We start from the raw sequence: 17957 nt of genomic DNA on the forward strand, positions 1-17957 counted from the left end.
TGCGAGTTTAAGAGAAATGCAAAACACGGGCAATCTGACAAATCCCCTCCTGCCCATTTCCAAAAAGCTGGTTATGTCTCCTCCTCCTCCTCCTCTCCTCCACCACCATCTCCAGGTCTTGACGCGCTCATCCGTGTCGGGCACACTGCCTGCCCCACAGTCCTGCAGCCTGAAACCGGTGATCCTCGACGGTGGGTCTTTAGTTCTTCTTCACTTTCTGCCATTGTGGGTGTCTTAGCAGAATAATAAATAACAATAAAGGAAGAATAAAAGAGAACGGAAGGCGCAGTTCCCGCTAGGACTCAGGGACGTCACGATTCTTACAACCCCCCCCCCACCCGGGGGGGCTATTTAGGAGAATTGTTTTTCCGATCCAGGAATTATTCGTCTTCGAAGCCTGCACAACCCACGGGGCTTTCCAAAGAGTCAATTAGAAAGACTCTACAAACAGGCACGCGTGAAGGCCATCAAGATTAGGACCATTTCAGGATTAGATTGCAATTCCCATCAGGCTAAGAACCCGAATTAATTGAAAGTCAAACCAACCCGGCCCTCCCTCCCGCCCTCCCAAACCAGTTGGCGCATGCGCACCAAGAGAGCCAACGCCCCCTTTTGTTAGGAACCGTCGCACCGCCGGGGGCCTCTCGACTAAGAGGCTCCTCCTCCTCCGCTCTTTCCCTTCGAATGGAATGAGGGCGGAGCCACGTTTCGAGTTTCCGAGTTATTTTTCAAACGGGGGGGCGGGGCTTCGGCCCAACGGCTTCCTTCCTGATTCTCGCTCCCCTCCTCCCCCCGACCGCCGCCTTCGCGACGCTGTATATAATAAAGTTTGCGCTCGCCGTTTGCTTTAAGACCGACCGGCGGCTGTGGGGGGTAAGTGGGGGCTGCGCACGCGTGGGGCGGCGTGGGCGGGTCTGCTGGGGTGGCGTCTCTGGACGCGTTGTCTCGCGAGGGAGGGGGCGGGGGCGAGCTATTGGGGTGCCGTGCCTGTGTGTGTGTGTGTGTTGGGGGGGAGCGTGTGTATGTGTGTAAATCGGTACTATATGGAGTAAACCCAAGAGCTGTTTTCCACGCAAGACTTATTGATTACCCATTTTCTGGTTGCGCACAAAGCCTTGATTGAGCTGGACCTGTGGGGTAGATTTGCATTCCCCAGAGTTGTGTAAGCGCAGCTGTTGCGTAAGCGCAGCTGTTGTGTAAGTGCGGGGCAAGTTGTGAACCCCGCCTCTGAGACTTGGCGCTGCCAGTTCTTTTGAGGGGACCTTGCCGGAACCCCCCCCCCCAGTGCTAAGCGAGGTTGGAGTGGTTGAGCGTTGGGAAAGAAGACCATCGGGCGATCTCAGGGCTACATCTGGAAGAAGATGATGTACCTCCTCCACCCCCAAACAATAGGGGTGCCTCTTGTGCAATGGCCAGAAGTGGAGCCGGATTGGATTGGGTTGATTGATTGATTGATTGGGTTGGATTGTAGCTTTCATCAGTACATCCAGTGGTGAGGATTCTGGAAGCTGCACTCCAGCAACATCTGGAGGATTATATGTTTTAAGATAATGGATACTGGATCTGAAGATGATTGTAGTCGATTGACCAAAACCAATCTAATGACTTCTACTTGCATAGGGTTGGGTCTTTCACAGTTTCCAGTTGCCTGGGAATAATTAGGGGTGCGCTGGTACATCTGGAGAGGTTCATGTTGGGAAGGCTGTCTGGAAATGCTGTACTTGGCACTGTTGAACGTGGTCTTTCCAGAAACAAGTCTGTTCTTAACTGATAAGCTTCCTAGGAGCCTTCAGGGTTTCCCTGAATACAGTTTCAAAATATTTTTTATGAAGACGCAGAATTATTAAGACAAGAATATAGTGTATATTTTCTATAGAGCTAGAAAAGAAAAGTGAGGTTCGATTGTCATCTTCCAGAGGTAGGATATCCAATCCTTTAGAAGATGAAATTGCTGATAACAAAAAATTACCAGTGGGTAATCCTCAGTGCCCGAGTCACTGGATTCAAATGGGTATCTACAAATCAAATAAAATTGACTAAAGACAATAATAATAAATAAATAATAAACATTACTGCTTTTGATCATGTCCAGGAACTATTTAAGAGTACTGCTGCAATTTTAACAAAAGTCAGCTGGATGTGAACAAGATACGATTATAGCAAATGACTTTACTTGATGGTAATCTGTTTCTTCTTTTTATACAGTGACTAATTGTAATCATCTCAGTCACCATTTCTGCAATTTAATTATATTTGTTTCCTAGCAGTCATTTCACACATTTAATTACAACAATACTGATGAAAGAGAATATTTGTAGCTCAGGGTTGAAATGACTCCTTTGTGCTCTGTGAGCGTGGTTGTTTTCTTGCAGATGTTTCATTACTCTGTAAACCACTTAGGACTGTATAGCACTGTGAAGATATATATGTCTTAAGTGCTATTGCTATGGTATTACCCAAACTGGGTAACATCACTGTTACCTAGTTTGGGTAATTAAAAGTCTGCAAGAAACAACCAAGCTCAGAAAGCACAAAGGCCCCTTAAATACAACAATGACAGACTTTAGATTAGAAGTTTCCTCGTATCAGTTATCCTGGTGCTTTTGATGTTCATCTGCTCTCCAGATGAATTTGTTACGAGTCTAATAATAGCTACTCTTCATCCTCTGCTTTCCACTGAGTGTCTAGGTAGGTTATATTAGGACGTTACAGTTGTATACAATCTTAATTCTGATTAGTCATTGGGTACTAAAGAGATAACAGCTTGATAGAATGTAGCTACATTATTTTAGGAGCTTTGGGGAAATGGGTTTCATCCATTCTTCATTTTCCAGCTCCAGTCTTTAATGTAGGACATAAGTAACACAACAAAGATTTCTTAATAGATTTTCTATTTCTAAGTCTCTTTAAACTTCTAAATGTCTTGCGCTGCAGGTTCACCCTGAATTGCTAGTTTCTGAGTTGGGTTACACCTATTCTGGATCTCTTATTATTACTTGTTGAGAGTTGGCATACAAGTTTAATAAATTATTGTTACCTGCCTGAAGCTTATTTACATTTGTATCCTAAAATATAGTTTTCCTTTTTGGTTTGACTTCACTCTATGAAACCATTCCCTTCCACCTCTTCTCTAAGTAAGATACACCTGTTCGCTAATGTTTTTATAATTAGACAAAAGGGATGAAACACACATATATATGTGTATGCCAAATTAAAGTGGTTCTTGTCATTAAAGTGATCAAAAATTATGTTAGCCTAAAAACAGACTTCTGCAATTTCTTTGAAGAGTCAAGAATAGCCCATCTGGTTCTATATCTAAGTATTTGGACTGCAGTTCCCTCAACTGGTATTAGCCATGCTGACTGCCACAAAGATGTAAATATTTGGAAAGCAGTAGATCAGAGGTGGCTATGACAACTGTGGACTCAGAAATTTTGGGAGTTGAAGTTCACAGATCTTGAAGTTGGCATATGCCCATCCCTGCACTAGATGATCTGGTCCTGAGGTGGATCTTTTTTAGTTTACTGTAGCAACTTTATTTTAAAGAGGCTGGAAATCCAGGGTTTATTTTTATAACATGGACAAAAAAAAGCTGTTGCCTTCTAGTGATACCTAAAATGCATAGTTGAGTTAAAGTTATCTTGAGGAAATTGTAAGTATACGTTTAAGAGTGTTGGGTTTTTTCAGAGCTATGTAGTCAACCTGAATTTTAGAAGTTGAAGTCTGGAAGATTTAAATTTGCAAAGGTTGAGTAATTCATCTATAAACTGATGATTTAGTATAGATACAGTAGGATTTTGTGGACTTGTACTCTTTTGTGACCCATCAATTTACTTCTAGTCTTTTGTGACTGATGAACCACAAGTTTTAAACTTTTAATCTAAAAATGTTATAACTGGAATTAAGTTCAAACTTTATTTCTAAAATACATGCATTATTTATAACAGTTTGTATATAAAGTTAATTGTTGTTTAAAGGAGCTTATGTATTTTTTCTTTTCATGCAGGTTTCAGTAACCCGAAATACGTTGTATTTTTCAGTCTTTTTTAAAAAAATTCTTGTGAATACCATATTGTATTATGGCTGCTTAAGCCCCTTGAAAGGACTAGTCTGAAGTTTGGGAGATAATTTTGTGCATAGATATTCAAATTGGTTTTTGCCATTATGCAGGATAACTGCATCCACTTATCAAACATTATCTGCAATGACATCTTGATTAATGAATTTAAACTGCTGCTTTGGGTTCGACATCTCCATAAACGTATTAAATTCAGTAACCCTTTAATAATAATAATGCAGCCAGATTGAAAATTCACTACACTTAATTGATAATATAAAAAAGACTATGTTCCAAGGCTGTTAAGAACTTTTGGTGACCAAAATTCCTTTGATCACATTTCACTGATATGTGTCAGGATAAACCTTTGAGGAATTTTTTGTGAAGTGTTACTGAGTGAAATGATATATTGTAAAGGAAAAATGGTTTCTTATTGTAAGGAGAAGTATTCAAAGATGTGCATTTAAGTTGGCTTTTCTGTAGTACCATACAGGTAGACCCCACTTAGATCCATGATTTTGACCTTGCTCTTTCAGAAATAAAAGTTTAAAAAATATCCCTACATTATTTTATTTGGAAATAATTCAGATTCTTGGGACAGAGGCCTTATGTATTCAGACTTATAATTAATTATGTCTTCAAACTTCCTTTATTTTAAATATGCTCCTCCCTCAATTTAGTAAGATTTATGTAATTATAGAAGAAAAAAAAGGAACTACAATATTTTATAACAAGTCTGGATTGTGAAAGTATGAAAAAAATTACCCTGTCAAAAAGGAACTATTAAAGTGAATGTAATATTTTATTTTTTTAAAAAAAGAAAATAAGCATTGCAATGTAATGTTAACTTTCAGGTTTTTATTTTATTATGGCCTGGAAGTTGGTAAGAATTGCACAAAATTATCTCCCAAACTTCAGACTCGTCCTTTACTCCTATCCTGTTTTATCTACATCATGAATGTTATTGGCTCATTTCTACCAAAACTGAAGAATGACGCAGACGTGACAGAACTGAAGTATGACTTATCGTGTGAACTCTACAGGATGTCTACATATTCCGCTTTTCCACCGAATGTACCAGTATCTGAAAGGAGTCTTGCTCGAGCTGGTTTCTATTATACTGGTTTGAAGGATAAAGTGAAATGTTACAATTGTGGCTTAATGTTAGATAACTGGAAAAAAGGTGACAGTGCTCTGGAGAAGCACAAACAACTCTATCCTAGTTGCAGCTTTGTTCAGAGTCTGACTTCAGTGACTAACCTTGGATCCTCGTTTCGTTCTGCCTTTTCACCTCCAGCTATCTCTGGACTTACCTCTTCACACTCCTCAATGCAAGCATTAACGTTGGGTCAAGCTGGGTATTACAATGGAAGCTTTTCCAGTTTTCCTCATAATCCAGTCACATCTGCAGCAGTAGAAGATCTGTCACATTTGAGACCAAAGCCTTTCAACCCTATGATGAGCACAGAAGAAAGCAGATTGCTCACTTTCAAGACATGGCCCCTGGCATTTTTGTCCCCATCTTCGTTAGCCAAAGCTGGGTTTTATTATGTAGGACCTGCAGACAAGGTGGCTTGTTTTGCCTGTGGTGGTCAGTTGAGTAATTGGGAACCAAAGGACAATGCTATGTCAGAACATCAAAGACATTTTCCAAACTGCCCTTTTGTGGAACAAATTCAAAACAATTCGAATTTGACTGGCTTTAATTTGGGGATGCAGAACTACCTAGGCCGTTTCAGAACCTTCAAAAATTGGCCACTTACAGTTCCGGTTCTTCCACAGCAACTGGCAGATGCTGGCTTCTATTATGTGGGTAAGAACTTGTTCTTTCATGTTTTGGACTGAATCTTATTTTTTCAACAGTTAAATTTACTGTTTGTCTTTTTGTTTAATTAACACGTGAAATGTTTGTTGTTAAGGTCGCAATGATGATGTCAAATGCTTCTGCTGTGATGGTGGACTCAGGTGTTGGGAGACTGGAGATGACCCGTGGGTGGAACATGCTAAATGGTTTCCAAGGTGCCCTTTTTTAAAAAAAAATAATAACAAAGAAACTTTTGTAATAATTTTTGTCCTGTTGAAAGTAGAACTTTTTATTTGAAAAGGATTACTCAGTAAGAGTAATATTCCCATGCAGGTCCAGACTAGCTTCTGTATTAATATGAAGCATCTTCACCATGAATGGTTATCAAAAGTGGTTTGTGAAGGGAGCATTGCTACTCAAGAAATAAATCTAAAGTTTTGGGAGAACAAATGGAATGTTTAGTTGACGTAACTTGCATAGAATTGAACTTTAAGCTGGTAGGAATTATCTGAAAATGGCTTGACAAGAACTGTGTATCTCGGGACACTGAGTATCTTTAAAGCAGCAGTGCCTTTATCCATCAAGATGCATCTTATTCAGTCACCTAGATAACAGTTTTTGAAGCTGCCATATATTGCTGGGGAGAAATGTATGGCTGTTTTAATCATTTGAAAAGAGGTTGTTCATACACAGTTTTTTGTGTATTTTCACAGCCACAGTGAAATGGGAGAAATCTTTTTTCTCTGCTGTTCAGAGTTGGAGCAAGATATGCTGAATTTTGACTCAAGAATAAAAATCGTTCTTACACTAGCTATTTCAAAAACTATTTTCAAAAATTCTGTTGGGTTAAACAGTACTGACATTTTTAAAGAACACTAGATAGTAAAGTGTACTTAACAAAACTGTTTTAGCTAAGTTCTAATCAAGTATTGTAATGATTGGGTCATATTCCAAGTGCCAGTATATTTGATTTTAAAAAGAAATATTATTCTAATCCAGAGAGTAGATTAAATGGCTCCTTTTAGTTCATGGAGCGGAGCAAAAATTTAGGAGTTTCCACGTGAATGAAATCTTGCCTTACCACTCTAGGCATCTGGACCAAGCTCATCTTAAGATAGGGTTTGTAGAAAAAATGCAGTTCTTGATTTCTAATGCAATTGTGTCTAATAAAGATTCTTCCATTTGTAGTGAAGATGTTTGGAGCATTTTGGAATTATTTTGAGGTGTAATAAACAGGATATAAATTGCATATAAAATAAGAATTGTAGGCTACTAGAGTTGAATTTATTTGTTCATTTGTTTATCAAATTTATTAACTGCCCGTCTCCCTCAGAGATGGGATTAATTAATTTTGGTTTTCTCAGTGTTGATTGGGCAATGTTTTTCACTTGTAAATTCCGTTTTTGACAGAATGGATATATTTAATGCTTCAGTGTATTGTCCTGGGTCAGGTTTCAATAAATATATCTTTGGCCCACTAAGCAGAGAGCATTGTGGCTAATAAATAAAAGCGCATATATTCCGCATATTAAAACTTAAAGTTGATATACTTTTCTTCTAGTTGTGAATACCTGATTTATAGAAAAGGTCAAGAGTTTGTCCGCCAAGTTCAAGCAAGATATCCACATCTTCTCCAACAGGTATGCAAGTATTGTTGCATTTTCTGTAATAACACGATTTGCTTTTCTTTTGCTATATGGTGCACAAATTTGTTGAAAGAATTAACCTGTATCGTATACTGCCTTGAACCTTATCTGATCAGATTGTGTTTACACAATAGAATAAGGCCTGGCAGACAGGACTTTGAGGCAGGAGTGAAGCTTTAGACTTCTAGCCCTTTTACTGATATTTCTCTAGCAAGGACGCTGCACTGTGGTTTTGTAAAATGACAATGCAATCCATTTGTTTTCAAGCTGTGACCAAGACAACAGAGGCTGTGAAATAAAGTGTTATAATGTGAAAACAGTCTGCTCCTGGAAACATTAAATAATTACATAGTTAAAAGATTGAGCAATAAAGGCTATAAATATGATGCAAAAATCACAAGCCTATAAAAAGTAACAGAAAATTGGATAAAGTTTTAAAAAATTTAAAAAGTAAAAGTAAAATAAGCTATAGAAAGAACAGCTTGATACAGTGAATAAGTTGGAGATTAAAAAACAAAACAGGCCTGAGCTGGGTGGAAGCTGGTTGGCTATAGAGGACAAGCAATACAGGTAGTCCTTAATTTGTGACTGGTTGCTTAGCAACTGAAGTTATGATGGGCCTCCCCAGAGTTATTACAACCCAGATTCAAAGTTCTGATGGACTTTCTGTCCCTTCCCTCCCTCCCCAGTCACATCATTGCATGTTGAGTGCTTGGCAACTGCTCTGCATTTACAGCTGCTTGTAACATCCTGGGGTCACATGACTGTGATTTATTTATTTATTTTTTGCTGAAACCGGTGTTTATTTCTGGTTTCAGCAAAATTGCCCATGATGGACAATGATTCACTTAAAGATCTCTGTGATTCACTGAACAACAGCAGCAGAAAAGACCTTAAAATCAGGTATAGTCACATGACGTATGACCATAATTCAGAGCTCAGTTAGGATCATGAGTTGAGAACTGTCTGTACCTGATTAATTTTGCACACTATTACACAAACAGCAACGTTGTACGTAAGCAGCTAGGATCCAGCGCAGTGTAGTGTGGCATTTTAATCAAAAATACATGCAGACATTTAGGGTGAAGATTCACCAATTCTCCCACTTGGTGTCACCCAGATAAATTGGGATAAATTGCAGCTTCAATCTACCTGGTGGAATCGTATTAAGAAATATTAGTTAAAGGTATCACTGTTAGCAAACTCTCTGAACAGTGTATCCTTTCAAAAAGCAAACATTTCCTTCTAAAAATTTTTTTTCTCTCTGTGTTGCAGTTGTTATCTACTGCAGATACACCTGTAGATGAAAATACAGAAGCACCAAGTAAGTATTTTGATTTGTTTATTTTGTGCCTTTGGATAAGAGTTGACTCTTGGTGACTGTCTGGATAAGTCCCTAGTGTTTTTCAGAGAGTTTTCCATTGCCTCCTTCCTAAGGCTAAGAGAGAATGACTGACCAAGGGTTACCCAGCTGATTTTGTGGCCAAGGCAGGGCTGTAATGTCAGATCTCCTGATTTTCTAACCCACTGCTTTAACAATTATACCACACTGACTCTTATCAGAATTTTGATAGCATTTATAAAATGTAGCACGCAGATGTTGACACATTTATCCTTAATGGTCTGTAGCAATTCAGTTTTGCTATTCGTACTAAGTTAGTAAGATACTTTGTCACGGTTTTTAAATCAAGCATTCCTGAAGCTGACCATTCAAATTTAAACTTAAACCAGAAAAATGATAATTTTGCAATAAAATCAAATTGCCCTACAAACATAAGTGAAAATTAACCTGTTTCAGCTGCCTGCTTAAACTTATGAAGATCCATACCTATTTAAATCACTGAGGACCTCTGGTGGTGAATATGTTATAAATATTTTTCTGAATTACCAGGCGTTGTCTATATTGGGTCTCCAACTCCCGGTCCATGGATTGGTACTGGGCCGCTGCATGCCAGCAACGGGTGCACAAACAAAGCCCTATCCGCAGGATGCAGGAAGCACATAAAACCACGCCCCTTCCGGTCTGCGGAAAAACCTCTCTTCTCATAACCAGTTCCTGGTGCCCAAAAGGTTGGGGACCTCTGGTCTATATTTCTTCTAGAATAAAAAGATGGGTAATTTTCGTCTGTTGAGGGTACGCTTAGGCCTAAAAGCAAGTGGCATAAATTCAGTAGTGCATAGAAGGCCTGAATTTCAGGCATTGTTGTCTAATTATGACTTTTTCAAGCAGTGGGACTAATGAAACTGACATGAGTCTCAGAGAGAATAGGGAATAGCAGACTAAATTGGCTGAAGGCTTGACTCAGGATATGGCATCTTCATCTATTCAAATTCTGTGCTTGAAGAATATAGTTGGGATATGTATGCCTTTTTTAAGAAACAGATCTTGGGTTTGTAGTACCTGTTCTGTACCAGCCTGCTACCGGCACTGCAGCAAAAGCAGGGACAACCCCTTTACAAACGGCAAGAGGCTGGAATAAAGCCTGCCAAATTTATTCACATAAAACAGAGCAAGACAAGACACCAACCATGAAACAGGAGCTAAGAAACAGGAACTATCCAAGCGGTTGCCTTCAGCAAACCAGCCCTCCCACACATTCCCCTTAAATACAGTTCAGGGCGTGGCCTCTCTCTGCCTCCTTCCGAGGTGCCCCATTGCCTTCCTCTGTTTACTCCTGATTGACTGCCTCCTGCGTCGGGCATCCTTGAACAGGGCCAGCTGTGGGTCATCTTCATCCACGCTGTCAGGCTCACACAGCTGGGTCTGCGTCGTGACCAGATGAGAGGGGCCCGGCTGGGGGCTCTCATCAAGCTGTCCAATCCCCTCAGCAAGCTCTTCAACACCCCCCTCCTCCTCCTCTGAGTCGTCCGACCCAACTGCCGAACCCACAGGCTGACCCTGAATCACAACAGTACCTTAGATGTGGGATCCAGTACAGAAGTGATACTTTTTCATTTGTCTGTTTTTAAACCCAGCAAGATACTGATACTTCAAGAAATAATGCTAGAATGTTTTCTCTGAATAGTTATTCGTTTTGAATATGGTGAAAATACTTCAGAAGATGCCGCCATAATGAAAACACCCATGGTTGAAGCTGTTTTGGAGATGGGATTCAGTAGAAGACTGGTCAAGCAAACGGTTCAGAGTAAAATATTAACAACAGGGGAGAATTACAAAACAGTAAATGATCTGGTGTCTGACCTTATTACTTCAGAAGATGAGAAGAAGGAAGAGGAGAAGGAGGATCCATCAGAGAAAACCACATCAGGTATATATAAGTTTCATTCCATCAGTTTGACGAATTGGTCGTTGCTTTCCTTGCTATATGATAGCTTTATTGAGAATTAACCCCTTCACAAAATACCTTTGTGGAAATCTGTGTCCTTGAGTTTGTCTTCATTGGAATGGTCTGGTTCAATCCTGTCAGTGCAGAAAACCCAGAACTATAGTATCCTAATAGGTTGCTGTTCAGCCTTTAGCTGAAACTTTCTATAGAAGCCATCTCTAGGGGGGAAAAAATCAATATTCAGTTCTATTGTCATACTGTGGTTTCTACCCAGAAATGTTCCTTATTCACTTAAAACCTGTACCTGCTGTAATTTAAACACAGTAGAATTGTCAACGTATAGTAGAAATCACAATGTTTGCCTCCTTCTCTGTTATAATCTTCGGTCACTCGAACAGTAGTATCTTATTTCTCTCAATCTTCTTTCTAGGCTCAGTATAACCAGTGGTTATCCATAGAGGGAAATTGGCTATTTTGTCCAATTCTGAAACACAAATTTATTTTCCTTTCATAAAAATGACGTCCCAAATTGGAAATAGTGTCCTAAATAAGCTGTCCCTTTCATTGGAGAAAGTGCAATCAATTTGTAATAATGTCACTCATTTCTTTTTATTCTTTTTGGCATAAAGATCTTGTGTTTTTTTGTAGAAGTTAAGAAGGCAAAGACTCTGTTCTCTTAGTCAATAAGTTAACGATGATGTCCCTAGTGAACAGGGAGAGCAATATGCCTCAGAGGAGAATTGTTGGCTCTTCTAATTATACTCATGACAATACGTCATACAGGTAGTCCACCACTTACCACTTTCTTTAGTGATGGTTTGAAGTTACAGTTGCACTGAAAAAAAGTGACATGTGAGTCAAAGTGACCTATGTCCTTGGCAGCACCCTCACAGTCATGTGATTAAAAAAAAATCAGGCACTTGGCAATCAACATATATTTGTGATGATTGCAGTCTTTCAGGGTCAGTGATGATGATCACTTTCAACCTTTCCAGCCAGTTTCCCGACAAGCAGAATCAATGAGGGGAACTGGGTCTGTTTAATGACTGGGCAATTTGCTTGACTGTAGCAAAAGTTATAAAATTGGGCACAACTCATTTAAGAACCGCCTTGCTTAGCAGTGGAAATTCTGGTTTCAATGGTGGTCATAAGTAAAAGGATTATCTGTACCTAGTGAAAACAGTCTTATATTTTGGGCGGAGGAGGTTGGTAGTTGGGTTGAAAAAAGGTCTGCTAAATAAACCTAAGTCGCGCAGACGGGGACTGCAACCAAAAATTAAAAGATGCTTGCTCCTGGGGAGGAAAGCCATGGCAAATCTAGACAGCACACTAAAAAGCAGAGACATCACCCTGCCAACAAAAGTGCATATAGTCAAGGCTATGGTCTTCCCAGTTGCAATGTATGGCTGTGAAAGTTGGACCATAAGAAAGGCTGAGCGCCAAAGAATTGAAGCCTTTGAACTATGGTGCTGGAGAAGACTGCGAGTCCCTTGGATTGCAAGGCGATCAAACCGGTCAGTCCTAGAGGAGATCAACCCTGACTGCTCTTTAGAAGGCCAGATCCTGAAGTTGAAACTCAAATACTTTGGCCACCTAATGAGAAGGAAGGACTCCCTGGAGAAGAGCCTAATTCTGGGAAAGATTGAGGGCAATAGAAGAAGGGGACGACAGAGAATGAGGTGGCTGGATGGAGTCACTGAAGCAGTAGGCGTGAGCTTAAATGGACTCCAGAAGATGGTAGACGACAGGAAGGCCTGGAGGAACGTTGTCCATGGGGTCGTGATAGGTCGGACACGACTTCGCAACTAACAACAAATAAACCTAAATACAATTTGAGACCAGAACAGATATCTTTCTACTACTTGAGTCAAAAGACCCTCTCTTTCATCTTGGATGGGGCATTTTCAGAGTCTAATGAACTCAGATAACTAGAGAGACCATCTCTATCTTTATCTTATCTTTATTAGACTTATATACCGCCCTTCTCCCGTAGGACTCAGGGCGGTTCACAAGGTTTTTAAAATAACAATACAACAATTACAAAAATTAAGAACAGTTAAAATAATTACATTTAAACCTTGAATAAATATAAAACCCCAATTAAAATCCAATTAAAACCCCAATTAATACTCTCAGTCCAGGCCAGAAAGCTCAAAGAGCCAAGTCTTCAGGTCCCGGCGGAATGAGCGAAGGTCAGGGGCAGTCCTGAGCTCTACGGGCAGCTAGTTCCAAAGGGCAGGCGTGCCCACAGAGAAGGCCCTCCCCCTGGGTGTTATTCATATTAGCCATGAATATTGAAGAGCCAGGGTAGATAGAAAACCCTCAAAATAGATTAAGGCAATTTTCTGGATGAACCTCAATGGAATCAGATCAGATTCCAAGCTTAGCAGTGTGAATGCACACTGGAGCATACATAACAAGTCCTCTTAAGAATTTTGTTTGCATTATTTTCAAAGGGATCCTGTTACTGTATTTACAGACCTGCATGTCATAAATAAGGTAGCTCAAGACTTGTCCAGTTAATCTTAATAGCTGCCTGGACGTGTTTGTTACCATTTTGACTCACGAAACAAACTATCATTTGTGAAACTCTCCCTATATTCTGTCTGTTCTTTCCAAGATGCTAGGGCAGAGGAAAACTAGAGCTTTTAAAGAGATTAGCCTGATTAATATAGATGCTGTCAGTTTTCTAACACATATGCATATAATTAAAACCTCTTGCCAACACAGTTGCTATAGTTTTGTGATGATTGAATACAAGGCAGTTTCTCATATAACAAAGGGCAAAACAACTTCTCAAGCCAACTTAGGATGTTACAAGAATGGCTGTATTATCTACGTGCACTGGAGCCAAAATAGAGTTATTAGCTAATGGGGGAGGGTGGTGAAACTCTGCAGCTGACAAAACCTGCAGTAATTAATTTGTGTAAAAATTGAAAATAATTAGTGCCATCCAGTGTTGGATGTATTTACATAATATATTGATATTATAATATATTGATCACGTCATTCCTACCTGTCAGTTTCATCAGCATACTAAATGCTATGCTATTATGCTAATTTATGTGCCATTGTATGATTCATCTTTTTAAAGTAAATTGGAGTTTGAATTTAAAAATGGTGTTAAAAAATTCCTTTCAACAAAGTGGGTAGATCTGTTGGATTTTGTGACTCTGAAAAACTGTATGTTTGCAATACAGTAATACTGCTTTATATTCACAATACCCCCATTGTGCCCTTCTCCTGGATGAGTTCAGTACCTGGAAAATTTCCATTTTTACTCAACATTTTCTGCTAAAACTGCTAAGAAATAGGTTTGTACCGTGTCATCTTTTCATTTATTATATTTCAGATCTGGCCTTAATCAGAAAGAATCGAATGGCATTGTTTCAGCGCTTGACATGTACGCTCCCTATCCTGGAAAGTTTATTAAGTTCCAAAGTAATAAGTGACCAGGAACACCAAGTTATTAAACAAAAAACCCAGACATCTTTGCAAGCTAGAGAACTGATTGATACCATCTTGGTGAAAGGAAATTCTGCAGCACACATATTCAGAAATTGTTTACAGGAATGTGATCCTGCATTATACAAGGATTTGTTTGGTGAGTTTCTTAGAGAAATGCTTTGAATTGTCCTTTTCTTGAAGAATGGTAACTAGTTTACTGCAATTCACAATTATAATGGATTTATGAGTTTTTATAGCTAAGAAATAGATAATGCAGAGGAAATTCTGTTGATTAGACTTCTCAAAAGCAATTCAATGTTAATGTTAATAATTGTAAAGCACGGGGTTAGAGTTTCTCTGCATTCTGATGAATCTGAGGTAATTTGTTACTTGATCTAACAATGTTTAACTTACTTTCAGTGGAGAAGAATATGACATACATTCCAATGGAAGATGTTTCAGGTAAGCATTTAATTTACTAAATAAACATGAATGGTGTTTGGAATATAAGAACTGCAGTGTTTTTAAGAAAACAGGTTATGGTGAAATAGTTCATAATGGGAGTTGCGAGTGAATGCTTATAAAACTGAGCTGGATTAATATTTTTGAGTCTTTTGAAATCCCGTTCAATAAGATGGATGTACTTGGACAGGAAGATCTTTGGGCCTGAAATAGAATATTCTTCCTTTCTTCAATAGTGTCTCAACATAAGTTGGTGATAAGATCTAATCTGGGTCAGTGACACATTCTGGTGAGAGAGACATTCCCCGAGAACGGGCTCCAGCATAAGTCCGGAAGCTTGGAAAACTAAACCTCGGATCCTGGTGATTGACCCAGATTGGATCCTGCAACATTATCCTGGGACACGTATATTTGCTTTCATTCATAGGTTGATGGATTTAAGAAGAGAGAGGGTTGTGAATGGCGGGGAAGTGAGGAATGCCTTTCTTGTTTATTAAAGCATAGTTCAAAATGTTATTTTTTGTGTAGATAATAAGATTCTTTAATTGCAGGCTTACCTATGGAAGAACAACTGAGACGATTGCAAGAGGAGAGAACATGCAAAGTCTGCATGGACAAGGAAGTGTCCATTGTCTTCATCCCCTGTGGCCATTTGGTTGTTTGCAAGGAATGTGCCCCTTCCCTTAGAAAATGCCCAATATGCAGAGGAACCATCAAGGGTACAGTGCGGACATTTCTTTCATGAAGAAGATAAACCATGCTATTTTTCCCCCAAGGAAACATTTTCATGCTTTCTGAATGACCCTACGAGCTAATTCATAATGACTTGATGCTTCAAGTATCTGCAAAATACAAGCTAAGCTGCAGCTCAATATACTGATGGTCACAAAGTTGATGCTTTTGAGGTCAATTATGTCTCAAGTGATTATACTTGAGAATTTTGATAGGCTGGCCCTTTTATAAAGGACATAATTTCATAGTAGTTTGAAGTGACATAAAGTGAATGGTGATTTATGTATTAATTATGCTACTGTTAGTAAAAGAAACTGTTGATTTATGATTTGAAAAGTCTAGAAAGACTGGTGTAACTTGTTCACTAGTTGAAAATATATTTTATTTACAATAAATAAAACTTTGATGTGGTTGAAACATGCATTCTGGGTCTGTTGTAGCTATATTCATTGTAGAATAATTGAGTAACTACAGAGGTATTATGTGCCATAATTGATAAGCATCTTGAAATAGAATGTTAAATATCTTTGAAATTAAGCAATGTTGCCAGGTATTATGCAGAATTTTTTTTAACTTGATTTGCAAACTTGTATTATGTTCAGTAGATTTCAGGTTGTACTCGACTTATGACCACAATTGAATCCAAAATTTCTGTTGCTAAGTGAGACATTTGTTAAGTGAATTTTGCCCTATTTTATGACCTTTCTAGCCACAGTTTTTAAGTGAACCACTGCAGTTAAGTTAGTAACACAGTTAAGTAAATCTGGCTTCCCTATTGACTCTGCCTGACAAAGGTTGCAAAAGATGATCACAGGACCTCGGGACACTGCGAACCATCATAAGTATGAGTTAGTTGCCAAGTGTCTAAATTTTGATCACATGACCATGGGGATGCTGCAATGGTCATAAGTGCGTAAAATGGTCATAAGTCACTTTTTCCAGTGCCGTTGTAACTTTGAACGGTTACTACATTAACGTTTGGAAGTCGAGGACTATCTCTATAAAATGGGACCATACCTGTATACAACTGTAATCAGCTTATTAGGAAATACTCTTAATAATTGTTCCTGGCCAGTCTTTTTAACTATCTATGCCTGAAGAAGAGTTTGTTCTTTAGAGTAGCCGAATTTCAAGAATTGTTGCCTCCCTACATACCTATTTCTTGGCCCATATATTTAACACTGCAGCCTCAGATATTTAGTTTGGGCAGTTTGTATTATGCCTGTTATTGCATATATTTCCACTTTATTGGCACTATAAAGAATATTGGAATCCTGGTCCTTCATATTAAAAATAATATACTATAGCATAATGTTGCATCTCCATTGCGGTGAACCTACTGTGCATATCCACATGGATGAGGATTTTCTTAAGTGTTTTAAGTAGGAGTCCATTGAAGGTGGACAACCAATAAATTTAAATAAAAATAAATTTATGCCAGTGTTCTGCATGGAATTCCATTCTGAATTCTTTGCACATCCTTATAGCCTAGTGGGCAGGTTATAAACATACTTGTTTATAACCAATTTTCCCGTAATTGAATTACCATGGGATTTTTATTCAGAAAGTCAAAGCTCAGGATGAGCTGAGATTGGTGAAGAAGCCAAGAATGTTCCAAAGGTTTCATATATGCCCTGAATAAAAGAATTGTTAAAAAATCCTCAGTGAATATGCCAAAAATGTAACAGGTACCAAAGTAAAGGGAGAATTTCTCAACTATTTCTTCTGTGTTCTTTGAACAAATAGGTATATTCCACTAGATCACAGGTCTGCAACGCGTGGCTCCGGAGCCGCATGCGGCTCTTTCAGCCGTTTCTTGCGGCTCCCGATCCTCTGCCACCACGTGCAGTCCAAAAAAAAAAAAAGTGGGACTAAAAAAGTTCAACCAATCAATTCAAATATGCAGGGTAGGTGCATATCCCGCCTTGGCTCCACTCTTCAGTCAAACCCTGTTCTGCGCATGCGTGCATGTACGCGCATGTGCACACAATTTTTGAGGCTCCCAGTTTTTCCTTTTCTGAGGGAACTGGTTCCTAGTGGCTCTTTCACTGTTTCAGGTTGCTGACCCCTACACTAGATAGTTATGAACTGGCTAAGAGAACAGGCTTGTATCTCAGCTGAAGAGAAGCAAGGAATATTTGCTGATCCTGAAGTCTCAAGACCCAGATGGTTGCCTTCCAAGGTTAACGGTCCTTGCTGATGATCTAGTTGAACCTATATTCATATTTTTAAAAAATATTGGCAAAAGATTAATGGAGTCACCCTCCCATTGAATCTTCCTGTTAGTAATAAATACAATGAACTGTGATTCCACGTGAATTCTTAAGAGGGAAGATAGGATATAAATCTAACAATCACATTTCAAGGACTTAAAAGGAAAGTTTCACAGATTAATGTATTTGGAACTAGCAGTACGGGTAGTGGCGCACAGTGGAATGTGTGTTGGGGAAAAAAAAGTATATTAGGCTGCAAATCCCCTGCTGGCTGCCATTGTGGTACTTCCTGTTTGACATGGAATCTGT

At 39.0% G+C, this 17957-nt stretch overlaps 1 protein-coding gene across 2 annotated transcripts; it reads left to right on the forward strand.

Annotated features, from left to right (window-relative positions):
* The first annotated feature begins 734 nt into the window (after window positions 1-734).
* Window positions 735-15856, forward strand: LOC308667105 (putative inhibitor of apoptosis). 2 transcript variants are annotated; one of them, XM_081326211.1, is made up of 9 exons: window positions 735-873; window positions 4007-5870; window positions 5977-6076; window positions 7423-7501; window positions 8783-8831; window positions 10534-10776; window positions 14147-14398; window positions 14662-14703; window positions 15255-15856. In XM_081326211.1, the coding sequence occupies exons 2-9, from the start codon at window positions 4898-4900 to the stop codon at window positions 15446-15448; spliced, it is 1932 nt and encodes a 643-aa protein (XP_081182337.1). In that variant the 5' UTR covers window positions 735-873; window positions 4007-4897; the 3' UTR covers window positions 15449-15856. The 2 variants fall into 2 exon arrangements, with proteins under 2 accessions (XP_081182337.1, XP_081182338.1); XM_081326212.1 differs by lacking the exon at window positions 735-873 and having other exon boundaries at window positions 4976-5870.
* The last annotated feature ends 2101 nt before the right edge of the window (window positions 15857-17957 follow it).

Source organism: Vipera berus (assembly GCF_964194415.1).
Source record: "Vipera berus genome assembly, chromosome: 4".
NCBI classification, from domain to species: domain Eukaryota; kingdom Metazoa; phylum Chordata; class Lepidosauria; order Squamata; family Viperidae; genus Vipera; species Vipera berus.